This window comes from Coturnix japonica, chromosome 9 (assembly GCF_054131305.1).
Source record: "Coturnix japonica strain WE chromosome 9, WE-NBRP24, whole genome shotgun sequence".
NCBI lineage: Eukaryota > Metazoa > Chordata > Aves > Galliformes > Phasianidae > Coturnix > Coturnix japonica.
Genome location: NC_140671.1, coordinates 894,326 through 908,168, shown reverse-complemented (window position 1 = coordinate 908,168; position 13,843 = coordinate 894,326). Strand labels below are relative to the sequence as shown.

Genomic DNA, 13,843 nt, shown 5'->3' with positions numbered 1-13,843 from the left:
GAAAACTGGAACTGTATGGGGTAAACTGTGCTGTTTAGTTCTGCTCTTGCAAGCCCTTTTGTCATGCTAGAGTGATGCAGGTTGCAGAGGTACGTGTCTGTAGTGCTGTGGCACGTGGTCATCTCCCTTGCTGTGTTACTGCTCGGTATTTGGGAGCTTTATCTGCAATTGCTACGTTCTGCTTGGCTTTAAATAGAAGCGATGCATGCTGTTGTAAGGTGCTGCTGCTGGATAATGGTGGATGTGCTCTCCCTATCCTTTTCTTGGCTGTGTTCTCACATCTGTCAGATGGACGCTTATTCTGCTTGCTTGGCTGCAGAGCATGTGCTGCTGTCTCTGACAGCCAGGCCAGCACACATCCATCTCCATGCATGGGAGGCCTGTCTGTGTCCCATGCCTTCAGTCTCCCACATGTGAAAACAAACTGAAGGGCCGTCCTCTCACGTGTAGCCAAGAGACAGAACCTCCCAGTTCTGTCACTCAGTAATTTAAATTGCAAACACGATTTTGTAGCTTTTAATTGTCAGTCACTTTCAGACCTGTTCTTTCCTCTGGGGCATGAACATTGCAGATGATTTTCATTTCAAGTGAAGATTAATAGTCTTGGTAACCCTGCTCCCATCTTCCTCTTAAAAAGAGACAGTGAAATGTGTTTGTGTGTAAAGGAAACCTGTGTTTTCTTTGGTGTTTTTGAGAAATGACACTTGTAGGCTGAATTCAGAGGTAGTGAAGTCAGGTTCCTGTCTGAGCTCCATTTTGAGTCCACATTTGTGCATGCTCGCGTCCTGGCTTATTGTTCATGGCCAGGATCTGATGGGGAGATTTTGGTGCTGAAGGGAATACATAGAATTGTATGAACTTGAGAGGCTGTTCTGTACAGGGGGCTTCCTTTGTGTGACCTGTACACATACATTTTTGTGTTCCATTTGAGTTAAGGTGCAGAGTGAAGGTGCTTTGTTAGAGTGGTCTGTCACCAGAGCTTGAGGCTGTGCTCAAAAAAACAAAAACAAAACAGAAAATTAATTGCTGGGAACCTTCTGACAGCTGAGGGGAAACTGAAAGGACAGTGCAATGTGCCTGGCCAGCCTGTTCTCATCGTGAATGACTAAAGCTGCACTGTGATCTCCTTCGGAAATCTGGAGTGCACATGGGCTCGAGCCTCTCTCCTGCCTTTGGTCACCTGTGTTGTTTGGCCGCCTGAGAGCAGCAGTCAGTGAACACGCTGCTGTGTGTAACACTGTGCGTTGTGCAGGACGGGAGCGTGGTGCGGAGCTGTGCTCGTCCTGCTGGTGGCTGTGAAAGCAGAGCGCTCAGCTGCCTGTCCTTGGCCTGTGTCCACCTGCTGCCTGCGCGGCTGGCCGCGATTCTGCGCTGATACACCCAGACAGCTCCTGTCTGTCAGCCACAAAACCAACCGTGTCCTTCTGGGTTAATTGCTCTCAGAGCCGTGTGGCAAAGGATGAGCCCACAGACTGCAGCAGGCGGAGCTGGTGCTCAAGGACAGCTCGGGCTTGGGCTGTGAATGTGCCTTTAAAGACGGAAATAGAAAATTCATTTTCCCCCAGTTAAATTCATGTGAATACCTGGGCTGAAACTCTCTTAATTGTGTCAGCCGAGGGCTGGAAAATAGGTCACTTCAATTCCCTCCCTCTTCTGCTCACCCAGTCTTGTAGTGTTTCCATATTTATTTCACTTCAGCCCATGGTCATTGATCGTAGCATTTCCAACCCATCTGCGAGGGGCTGGGCAGCCTCCATCCCCACTGAGCACTGAGCCCTTCCCATAGAGCGAGGAGAGGCGGGGGAAGAATGAGCTGCAGGGGAGGATTGTTCTCAGCAGGAACAAAAGAAAGAGAGTGGAATATCCCATTTCTTTTTGTTTGGTTTGTTTGGTTCGGTGGGTTTCTTTTTGGTTGGTTTTTAATCAATGAAAGTTCCTGGTTTTCTTGTAAGTTTGAGGTTTTAACCTATTCTGTAAAATTCTGCCTCTTTGTGACTGTTCCTTTGTATTTTCTTCCTTCCTGTAAATTCTTGTTTTTCTTTTGCTGCTTTTCTGGTAATTAGAGGAGTGGTTCAATCAAGGTGAGTCTCTGCAATACTTTCTTTTCATCATCACCATAATCTACATTGTTCAGCTTCTACATGCAAGGCAAAGAGCTGAGATTGAGCTCTTGTTCGTCCACATTCTCTGCTCCAACCATGCTCTGCTCCCTCCTGCTCATTTCAGCAGGCATGGAAATCCGCTGTGTAATTGAGAGAGCATCTTCAGTTTGTTCTTCTCATGCTAAGAGCAGGAATAACACATTTTTATGCAGTCCTGGTATAATTGATTTGCAACCAGCCTAACAGTCCCATGAGGGAGGGCACAGGTAAGTGTGCAAGTTGCCTTGCTAGGCCTGCAGAGCACAGCCCCTGCCTTCCATCACCTGCTGAACTGGACGGTGATGGAGCATGTTAACAAAACTAAGAAGCACAGCATGGGCTGTTTGGGGTGTCATGAAGAATCTCTTCACTATTATTACTACCATTTCTTTTAACTAGAAGTGCTTGGGAATTAATCTTTCAGCAGGAGTGGTCTGGCTGAATAGCTGTATTGATTATCATAGAAAACAAAGTGATACTTGAGGAAGATGATAAACAGCACTATTGGTTAATAACACTGGGTCATATCTCACAGTCCTTGTTAAGTTTCTGGCAGTGAGGATGCCAAAGGTCGTGTTTTGGTTGTTTTTTTATATAAAAGTAGTGGGGGGAGAGGGAAAGAATTTTAATCCTACTGTTTCAGAGGCTGTAAATTGCTTCTCGTACAATCAAGTCTCATGTCAGGCTGTTTTCCCAAAGCAGATTGCTGTGCCAATTCCTTCAGCCAGGTCTCATAAAACAGACCTGTCAGCAGGCACATTCAGAGCTGTCTGTCTCTTGGCCAAGACTGGAGCTGTGCTTTCCATCCAGCAGCATAATCTTTTCTCTCCTGTTCCTGGAGCTGTAAAACTTGGGGAGGAAGGGAGATGTATGGAAGGGAAAAAATTGAGATGTCCAAACCATGTGCCTTAAGCTGCTAGCACGGCTTTTAAACATCCCTGTGCGCTAATAGTGCTGGCAGGACTGAGTGGTATTCAGAGCTGTAGCGGCTCTCAGCAAAGCTGGTTTTCTCATGATGTCATGCAGGGTAGGTGATGGCTGAGCGGTCCGTAATTGATAGGCTCTTAGAATTGCTGGATGCTTGTCACCTTGTTAGTAAATCCAAATCAATATTGCCGGTCTTGTAGAAATCAGATGGGAACAGGAGCAGCTGCAGCACCTTTGCCTTCCGGATGGATTTCTTTAGGAGTCAGCTGCAGCTCAGTCCTTGTGTTCCTCATCCCCTCCCTGTAGGAAAGCCCTGGATAATGGAGGTGCTGTGGGAATTCCTGAACCTGGCCCTTGCTGGATTGGATTAAACAGGCAGTTGGTAAAGCAGGGATCCCATTGGTCACAGCTCTGCCTCCTGAATTTCTTCCACTACAGCTGGCAGCTTCTGTTTTAAAGAGACATGGTTGTGCCTGAGGGCTGGATTAGTACCTCTGAGAGACAGACCAGTAAAGGCTTCTTAAAAGATGGCCAGTGTGTTCAGTCTGGTCCAGAAACTGAGACTGTGACTGAAGATTGGAAGATGCAGGGTGGAAAGATGGCTTAATAAATAGCTGCTTCTGCACAGCCGGCTCAAAGGATGCAGCAGAATACCAGAAACGGATTTCAAGCTCTTTCATGGAACAAAAACTAGATGGAGGGCTGCCGTGTTACAGCTGTGCCCTGCCCTTCCCTTTAGGAAAGGTGCCTTTCAGAGCACTGACATGCTCTGTGGTCCCTTGACTTTTTGGCAGTGTAGGAAGATGGGCTTTGGGGCTTTGCCACGCTTTAATCAAATGGCTTCAGATGAACAGAACTTCCAGATGCGTGTTTGGTTTTGTACGGCAGTGGAAGTTGGCTGGTAACTCTGTGCTGGTGTATCAGAGTTAAAAAGTACTTCCAAGGAAGGGGGGACGTAGTGCTGTCCTGAGGGCTCTTCTCCTCTCACTGGTGCTCCTAAATCTTCATACTGATATTTAAAAACACTGTTTCTCTTCTGTGCTGCATGTGTGTATTCTTTCATTAAGGAGGTAGAACGGCTTATGGAGTTCATGGTGAGAGACTTCCAGCTTCCTGCTACAACAGGACAGGGATTGGCCTCCCCTGTTTTGTGACCTGTTCCGACCAGTCCCCATGTTATGTTTTCCAAGCAGTGGTTTTTTCTGTGTGCTGTTAAGTATCCCCTGACTTGGGGAGCTTCCAGCCCTTCCTGCAGACCTCCCTGATCAGTCTGGTTGGGTCTTTGCTCAGGATCCCCCCCTGGCAGCTAAACAGAGTGTGAATTCACCCTGCACTGTGCTGCTGCAATTTCTTCTGCTGTTCTTGAGGGAGGGGGACTAAATAACAGGATTTTCCCCCTAAAGTAATTCAGGGAGGCCAAACTGTGGGGCTCAGAAGCCATGTAGATTCCTGCACTTCCTTCAGAATCTTGTACCTCTATTCCAGGACCTGCAATGGCAATGCTTGGTTATCCCACAGGGTTTGTGTGTGCTTACCCAAACCAGAGTGTCTGTGTGGTGGGGAAAGAGAAAATCAACGCTTCTCTCCCCAGGTGCTTACATTAAATTGAATCCATAGCCTAAATGTGAAGTCAAGGTGCTGTTCCACTTTGTGTCAAGCTGTTTAAATTAAAGTTTATGTAATGGCTTAGAACTCTCTCTTAGAAAAAATATGAAATTGTTTCCATTAGTTGCTAATAAATGGCTAAAATTGCATTTCATTGGTTGGTCTTCACCATCTGTTGTCTTATTTCTCTTTTGGACAGGAAAGAAGAATGGAGATTTGGACAGGAATTTTGATACACTTGATTTGCCTAAGAGGTCTGAGACAGCGAAAGGTAATGCTCATGTCTGTGCTTTTGGAAATGACAAGCAGCGTGAGAGCTGGAGGCTCTTAAAGGGGTTTGAGACGTGAACCTACCAGGCTGATCTTTGTTTTGTATTTGTTTAACTGAAATGATGGATTTATCAGTGCCTGTTCTTATCTAGTAGTGCTAGATACAAGCGGCTTTTGTATTTAACTGCTAAATGCACAGAGTCTGGTAGAAGCTGCCTTGAAGCAAGGATTGCCAAAAAATCAAGGAAGAAGTAACTACTAAATCCAAAGGCTGTGGATGAATTGTTATATTTTGAATTCTAAAAACTGCTTAGAATTTGCTGGTTTTGAATGCCATCTATTTTTCATTACACACATAACAAAGCGTTGTACTGGAGAGCAGACAGTTCTGTTTGTAGCTCTGCCCATAGGTTTGTTGTGGAATTTCCATTTCAGGAGAGGCTCAGGTTGGGAATTATGGACAGGAGGAAGAAAAACTCAGGACACTTCTTTGTTCACATTTTTTTTAACCAATAGTTTCCTGCAGAACATTTAGTTCAAGTGAAGGTTCCTGAATATTAAAGGTCATAAGATGATCTCTGGGACTTTGGATTGTTCGATAAGATGAATACAATTGCCATCTTAAAACCCTTAAAAGCCCAGGTCAGATCTGTGCCATGGAGGATAATTGGCTCTGATGAGATCAGCTCTCAGCTGAGGCAGATCCTTGTAACTGAGACTGGAAAGCCAAGCGAGTTTTAATCATCAAAGGCACTCGGTTTGAGTGACACAGTTAAGTGCTATTTCAAAAATCAACAATTATAGATTAATCTCTTTCATGTATTATTAAAGTCATATTAAAGTGACTTTTCAACTAGAATCTTTCTAGGCAAGTGAAACTGCGGTAATAAGGTTTTTTTTCATGCAGAGCAGCAACTGAACACTGGGGTAGGCAGCTGAATGTTGGGATGCAGTGCTACAGGTTTCATGTAGTCCTGAGTATTAAATATGTAGTGTGGTACAATTCCTTGGCTTTGTTGGTAGAGTCCTTATTCCTGAGCAAGAGCAGCAACAGGAGGCCTGCAAAGGAGGGGAAGGACAAGGATTAATCATATCTGTGCAGCGGAAAGCAGTGTCTCAGATGGCAGATTAAGAGATCAGAATCAGCACTGATGTGTGTCAGCCCTCTGAAGGTGTTACCAAGGTCTGATCCTCCTGATAGGAAGGTGCTGCATTGTTCACCTCTGTTCATCAATGTCACAGTGTGAAGAGAATGTTCAGAAGAGCAAAACTGCTTCTTGTGTGTCATTGGTCAGTTATTCCTAATGAAGTCCAAGGCTGTATGGTATTTGGCTTAGACAAATCCCTTGACTTCTTGTGTATGCAAGCAGGCATCTAATGGCATAAAAGTGGATGCTCTAAGATGCTTCAAGTGTTGAACTTCAGCTCTGGTTTCAGTTCATCTCATTTGGGAGTTGGAGATTCTCTGCTATGAGGATTCATGTTCAGGTACATCTCAGCCCAGCAGGCGAGCAACTCATTCCCACCTTTATATCAGTTACTGTAGCGTTCATTCATTTTTCTTTTCTGTTTTGATTGTTTAAGCTCACCTGCAGTTTGGTGGGGGATGTAAACAGAGGTGAGAGTAGTGCAGAAATACTGAACTACATGCAGTTGAGCTGCTCATAGTTGAGCAAATCCATTTTGCTGTAGCAGGGGCCTGACAGAAAAGCTGCACGTGTTTGAAAGCCCAGCCCTGTGGGTGCACTTACCCTGTATCCCATGCAGGTGGGGGATGAGGCTCTGGGTGAACTCGTCAGGAGGTGGATGTTCTTTCTCTGTTATCTTAAACACTCCGTCACTTTTCCCGTAGCCCAATGCTGATGGTAGATTTCCTATTCCAGAAGGTGAGTGTTTAAATTCACTTATAAATCTTTGTGTTACTGCTCCAGGAAATTAGACTTCCTGGCACTGTCAGGATAATGACTTTAACTTGGTAGATTACGAAAACGCTGGCAATTTGTCTTCAGCTAAAGGCAACACTGGGGAGGGAGAGAGACTTCACTGAAGCTTCTGACTTTACTTTTGTAATTAAGATTAGCTTCTCTCTCATTTTACTGCCATTTTTATTTGTTTTCTTTAAAACTTCACAAGTTGACTCTAGCGCTTCAGTCATTAATTATGACTGTTGGAATTGTGTGTGAGTAGGATTGATTGATAAATGGCACCATCCACACCCCTCCTGTGTGTGCTGGCAGACATCGAGGGACTGAGAGCATCTCTGTGGGAGCAGGTAACGTGTTCTTGTATTAACACGTTTTAAGTATTTCATTCACGGTGTTGAGAATTCCTGTGAGAATTATTAAGTATCTCTTATACCTGTTCTTATGCTGAGTGTTCTGCTTCGTCCCACGTGTTTTTTTCATAATTTGCAAAGCGGTTGAAAGATCTCCTGTCTGTCTTTCTAACTGAGTCAGAGAACAGTTATCATCTTGGATAGGAAAATTCCCATACGTGTCCTGTCCTCCATCCTTCTGATTGAGGAGAAACTGACTCAGGTAGAGGGGACTTGGTTATTCTGGAAATAAGGTATGAACACACACAACTATCCTTGTTGTTTATCCATCTCTTGCATTATTGAATGTTCAGACTTCCACAGCATGTGGAGAGAAAAAGCCAGCAGAGACAAGATTCTCCCTCTCCATCTTTAGTCCTTGAGGACTATAAAATTACTCTTACAGTCAGTTTCCAGATCTTTCTTGCCTGAGGCTGACATCCAGGATTGCAGATCTGTTGTAATAACTGGCTGTATCTTCAAAAGACAAGAATCTCAGATGATAAATTCCTTTTCTATCGTGTTGTGAATTTGTGGCCAAGTTAAAAATGCACTGAATGTGAGACGTACCATTCACGTGTTCCAGCATCTTCAACTAGAACGCTATATGTACTTGCATAGCAAAAATAGCCTGTGAAAAACTAAACAGCAGGAACTCCACTGAAGCAGATAGTAACAATGGCAGCTACTGAGGAGGTAGAGTTGTTTGGGGTTTCAGCAAAAGGCAGAGCTGGAAGCAAGGAAGTCTTATTTTCACATTTCAGTTACAGACTTGCTGAGTGGCCTTAGGCAACTTAGTTGCCTTCATATGCCAAGGCTGCAGTGAGCTCATTCACAAGGTCTCACTACTTCCACTTCCTTCACCAGGATAACAACTGGCGTTTTTGCTGCTGCTGTGATAACCAGTGCAGGGTATACACGTTGTGTTTGTAAAAGCAGCGACTTCTGCCAAAGTGTCGGGTATCACAACTGCTACTGGCGCTGCAGGGATAAGAAAACCATGCAAACACAACTTCTGTTCAGGGTGTGTGACAGTGCTTTACCCCATTGGGACACTGTGTGAATGGAATGAGGATTTTGTGGTGCAGAGAGTACTTTCAAAATGCATAACACTACAGACTGCTTAGTATTCTTGCTATGCGCCTGTAAGGATAGGCAGTAACAGACAGAGCTGCTTTAAAGCAGTTTTGGGTCACCCAAGGAAGGCAGAGGTCACAGTCCTGTAATAAAGAAGGAATTGCTTCCCTGGTTGGTGAGGGTCAGGGCTCACCAACCACTACGAAGAAAGCAGGCTCCACGTAGAGATGCTTCCCTTGTGGCTGTCAGTCCTTATATGTGGTTAGTGAGGGGTGGGCCGTGGATCCACCTCTTCTGGTTGCACAACTGGGTTGTTTCCACCTGTGCTCCCAGGGCTGGCCATGTTCTTTCACCAGGTGCTCAACCACAACTTTGGCCGTGGCCCAACCATTCCCATACAGTGTGCCACACTTACTGTGTGTTTGTATGAAGAAGTTCAGCCATGTTGTTTGTGATGCTCCATGAAAATACAAGCGCACAGAAGCCGGTATGTAACTGTGTACTTTGGCAAGTCTTACGGCTCAGCTACAACCATCTCTGATGCTAAAATAGTTAATATTGGAAAGTGCTGGTGTTCAGTCACTTCTTTTTGTGCTCACAGCCTTTCCTGTACTGTTGGGCCCTTTCTGACAGTCATTAATATTCCCCTCACAACCCTCCTTTTTGTGCATGTCTCTGTGTGTCTCATTTAACATTTCTACAAGCAGTTCTAAATTCTGAAAGGGAATGTCTGTTATTACACAGCACAGCTCATTGCACAGATGCTGCTCAAGGACTGTTCATAAAGTGAAAATACGCCGGGATTTAAAGCAGAAGTTGGCGAGGAGGTGCTTTATCCCACGTGGCTGGAACTGTTTCAATTCGGGATTCAGTTACTTCAGTGGAAAAGCTCCATCCGTCTGTCCATTGCAGTCATTATATCCTATCTGTGCCGTATCACTTCTTCAGTTTCAGTTAAGGAACCACAACAGTAAAAGCTCGCCAGATTTTTCTCCCTTCTGACATGAGATGAAGTTGAGATGTTATACGCTGAAGCAGGATGCAGGTCAGAAGGTTATTCTGATTGCCTTCACAGCCTTATTATGAAAAGCAAGAAAGAGGAATTCAGCTTTGGTCAGAACTTAGAAATGAGATTTCACGTCAAAATCATCCACAAAAACCTTGTTGCACAAAGTTACAGTTGTTTGTGGTGTCCATCAGAAGCACCACAGCAAAGTTCTGCTGACGAAGCTGCTTGACAAGTTGAAAGAGCAGCAGGAAGTTTCAGAACAGCTGAGGCAGAAAAATTGTATAATGTGGATATAAATCCCTCGCCAGAATTCCAGAAATAGTCTGTGTGTAAGTAAAGGGGGTCATTGCAGCTCCATGTTAGTGCTGTGGCGGCAGTGCTGTAAGGAGTAACAGGCGTGTGAATGGCTTTCTTAGAGGACTGTGCGGCTCAGATGCTCTCTAAACTCAATATGAGACTGATATGTCTTGATCTTACTTTAAGATCTGTATTGGATGGTCTGTCTACCTGCTTTAGAACTCCAGCACACAGAGATGCAGGTTCAGCATTGGAACAGGTTGGCAGAGAGGCTTTGAAAGGGGCTGTGCCGCTGGTGGGTCTCAGGACCTGGCAGGACAAAGGTGGAAATTACTTGGTCCAGGTTCGGTGCTGAGCCCACTTTGAGCAGGAGGCTGCCCTGGGGACCTCCAGCACTCCCACCCTTGTTGTTCTCTGTGACTCGTTTTGTGACTGATGAAATAATATACATGCAGAGAAACAGCAGATCTGTCTTTTTCTGTAGGGTTTTTATTTTTTTTCTAAGTGTCTTCATCCAGCTCAGCGAGCTGGGCCTGTCAGGTGGGAGCAGTTCATTTGCCCAACACAAACAAGCAACCAAAAAGAAATAGTGAAGTAATTCTGGACTAACTGCAGACTGAGGTGCCAGAGATCCAGCAAGGCCCTCATGGAGTCATGGAATGGCTTCCTTGTAATGCAGCCAATACAGGAGGGATACAGGACTATTTTTCCTCCTTTGCTTAAATAATATTTATTAGAGTTAATAGAGGGCATTAATCATGGAGTTACTCTCAAGATAAACTGGGATGTCGTACACTTGGTGCATTCTGCTTTACAGAAGTCAGCGGGGCTGAAGCTGCAGGTGTGTTTTGCAGAAGGGCAAATAAAGAAACTCAAAAACTTACAAATTCTCTTTTCTCAACATTAATTTCCAGCACGTTTACCTACACAGCTGCTGCAGTCACGTTATCTGACTCATTACGTTATAAACCACTTAGAGATCTTGAATGTGAGAGCTGTGCTACAAAGCCATATTTATTTCTATAACCCTGAGTGCTCTGTGCAGGCTTAAAAGCTCTCCCATCTCCACTGTGACAGGGGAATGATGTGACTTAATGTGCCAAATACATCTAGCTGTGGAGTGAATGACCTTGAACTGGGAGGCAGGAATCTTACATTGTACAATGGACACTTAAATTTACCTGTCAGCCGTGGAGGAGTGGGGGAGAGGCATCTTACCCCTCCATGGCATGGAAAGTAGTGTCAATCCAGCTGTTATTTGTCTAAACCTATGGAGGGCTCGATTGCTGATCAGTTATTTTAACAGTGATTAAGTGGTTTCAAGGAAGCTGTTAAATTGTTTGGAGGTGGTGCATGGTTTTGCTTTAATATGAAATTTCTCCTGTTATTGTTTTTTGAGAACATGGGCCATGTCTGTAGGATAGTTAAAGCGGGGACAGGCTGAAGTTGGTGTTGTCTAATGTTCCTCCTTTGTCTGTTGAGAAATGTCTGTGCTTCCTTGGGTTCAAGTAAGTACCACATTCATTGCTATCAGCTGGATGAGCTGGGGGCCCTGATCCTTTCTTTTTTTCCCCTTTCTTTTCACTTCCAGGCAGATTTATCTGTGGATTTATCTATTTATCTGTGGTATTTATCTGTCAAGCCAGACAGTTCTGCTGCCCCTCACTGCCTCGAGCAGACTGGCCTCTAGCAAGCAACTGAACTAATAAGAATAACCAAAAATTGTGTAATGGCTTATGACCATTTATGAGATTTTTATATAAAAATCATGATGAGAAGTGGAAGTAGACGCAGTGAAGCATGAGTACCCAGAAGAAAAGCTTTCAAATTGCCTTCCAAGCATAATTCAGTGTGTGAGCTCTGAAATATAGCTACACACACACACATGTATAATGTCTTTCTTCTTTGGTTTTTGTTCCCCCTTGACACTGAAGTTGAAGCTCTGGCTGTGCAGGGCAGGACCTGACAGGTGCCAGTCCAAGTGGAGATGCCGCCTGTGGCAGCTGTGATGCACCCAGTGCTGATGCACCCAGTGCTGATGCACCCAGCCACTTGTCAGCAGCGTGCAGGCTTTCAGACCAGAGCGGGAAGTCCCTTGGCAGCAGGATGGAGTTTTGAAGTGCAGTCAGTGGAAACCCCTGTAGTCCCGTATCTGACAAAGCAGTCTCATTTCTGTAAATTCCATGGTGATGGAGGATTTGTTTTTGCCTCGCTGGTTGAGATTCTATACACTGTGCTTAAAGGCTGAGAGGACCTGATTGCCCTGCATTCTCTGGGCTGTCCTGCACCTTGACCTGCCACAGGCCTGGCAGAGGGAACTGGTGGTCATGGCAGCCTGCAGGAGCACGGATCTTCAGCAACGTGATCCTGTGCTTTGCTGCATCCAGGCAGAGCACTGTCTGCTCCCTGCCATCACCTCTCTTACACCAGCCAGGCTGCCCAAAGAGCTGACTGCTGCCTTTCATTAGCTTCCAGCTGTGCTCTACCACCTCTCTGCAGGGCACAAAGGGAAGAACAGAGCTCTCCAGTTTGACAGCTCATTCTTCCTTGCTGCTGGATCTCTCTGCTTTGCACTATAGTACACTGACTTTTCTGTAGCCACATAAGGACTTTGGTTTCCAGCCCACAGTGACCAATGCAAATCATATAGCAGAGGAGGGCACCTAGTTGGACCATCCCCAGCCTCATGATCCAGTGCGTTCTGTGCAGTCTCTCTTGGAGATAGGAAAAAATGCTTCAGAGGTCTGCAGAATGGGAACCCATCTTTCTTTGAGCTCTGGGTTTTGATGTTCTTGACTTGCACTTACAGCTTTGAGGCCAGTAAGTTGGCACCTTCCTGGCCTTCCATGTTTTCTGCTCACATAAACTGGCCCAAATGCCAGAATCCAGGCTTGTTGGGCACTGTTCTAATTTCTAGCTTGGCTGTGCAGTCCTTGCAATTGCTATCTGTGACAGAATAGGAGGGGTGACACAATAGAGCTGTTTGGTACCGCACACAAGGAAATATCCCTCAGGACATGTGTGCAGTCACCAAGTGCTGCCATCTGGGTCCTTTCAGGGAGAAAAAAATTAAGTCAGTCAAGTGCAATTGGGATGGCAGAGGAGACAGGAGCAGATTGATGAGAAGCACTTGTGGTCAATCATAGCAGCAGCATCCCTGAGATCTGGAGGAATAAGCCTGGACGTTTGACCTTGTCCACTGTTGTTCTCATATTGCTGTTGTGCCGCAGACAATGTCTGGAAATTTAGGTTTTCCCTCTCAGAGAAACATAATGTGATCGATGTTCTGCTTCGTATTGATCCTGTATGCACGGGCCAAATTGCTGTCTGATTAAGAAGTCCCCAGTGCCGTGAGCATCAGCCCTGTGCCCACTGTCCTTCTGGTATCAGCTGTTAGAGGCACACGTCCAACCTGGTAGCTTAAGGAAGCTCCCCTGGAGGCAGCAAGCAAGGCTGTTTGCATCCAGGAGTATTTGCATTTCTGCTTTCCTTGTGTATTGATCCGCTGTCAGTGAGATCCCCAGCGCCATACGCCTAATCTGTCTTCTGTCTTCAAATGCTGTAACAGGGGAGGCAGGAGTAAACTGCAGCCCATAAAACGACCATGAATACACAGAATTTCTCCAAGAGTGTTCACCTGTAGCTTAGAGTGTAAGGTGTGCCTGAGCTACCCTGAGTGCGATACCCTTGCAAGAGTAGTGGCATCATGCTGTGACTCGTGGCAGAGCTGCAGAGCTGTGCTGAGGATTCTGTTCTTATTCCCTTGCATTTGTCAGCCAGGATTTTGAACCACACCTCAGTCTGAGATTTTGCACTCTGAGGCCTGGAGTGTGTCCTGGGGGTTTGCAAACACCAGGGTGAGCAGGTTGTGGGAAAAGGGGAACCCGTGCTTTCAAATGGATGGCTTTTGGCATGTAGCATATAAAGGAGAGACTCTAAGGTGTGTGAGAGAGAGGAGATGGTGTTCAGTGTGTGATTTTAGGAATAACACGTCTGTCCTACTCCCTTTAAGAGAAACATTCAGTTATCACTGTGAGGTAAGTAAAAAATAACTTTGGATCAGGTAGAGCACCTAAAGCAGCATTAACGTTTTGTGTACCATATGTGAAGTCTTCAAGGACAGATACGAGTCTTCAAGGACTGGAGTAAAGGAGGCTATTTACATGCCATCCATTTTAATCTCTTGGCAAAAGGGCTTAACAT

At 45.3% G+C, this 13,843-nt stretch overlaps 1 protein-coding gene across 50 annotated transcripts in view; it reads left to right on the top strand.

Annotated features, from left to right (window-relative positions):
- ARVCF (ARVCF delta catenin family member) overlaps window positions 1–13,843 on the top strand; it is a 151,745-nt gene that overhangs the window by 119,153 nt on the left and 18,749 nt on the right. For 29 of the 50 annotated variants that reach the window (XM_085555514.1, XM_085555489.1, XM_085555494.1 and 26 more), the window contains one exon: window positions 4,873–4,944. In XM_085555514.1, the coding sequence (XP_085411640.1) occupies window positions 4,873–4,944 (72 nt within the window). Of the gene's footprint in view, window positions 1–2,063; window positions 2,082–4,872; window positions 4,945–13,843 lie in introns of all 50 variants that reach the window. The other 21 variants (XM_085555492.1, XM_015877593.3, XM_085555490.1 and 18 more) reach the window with 1 other exon arrangement.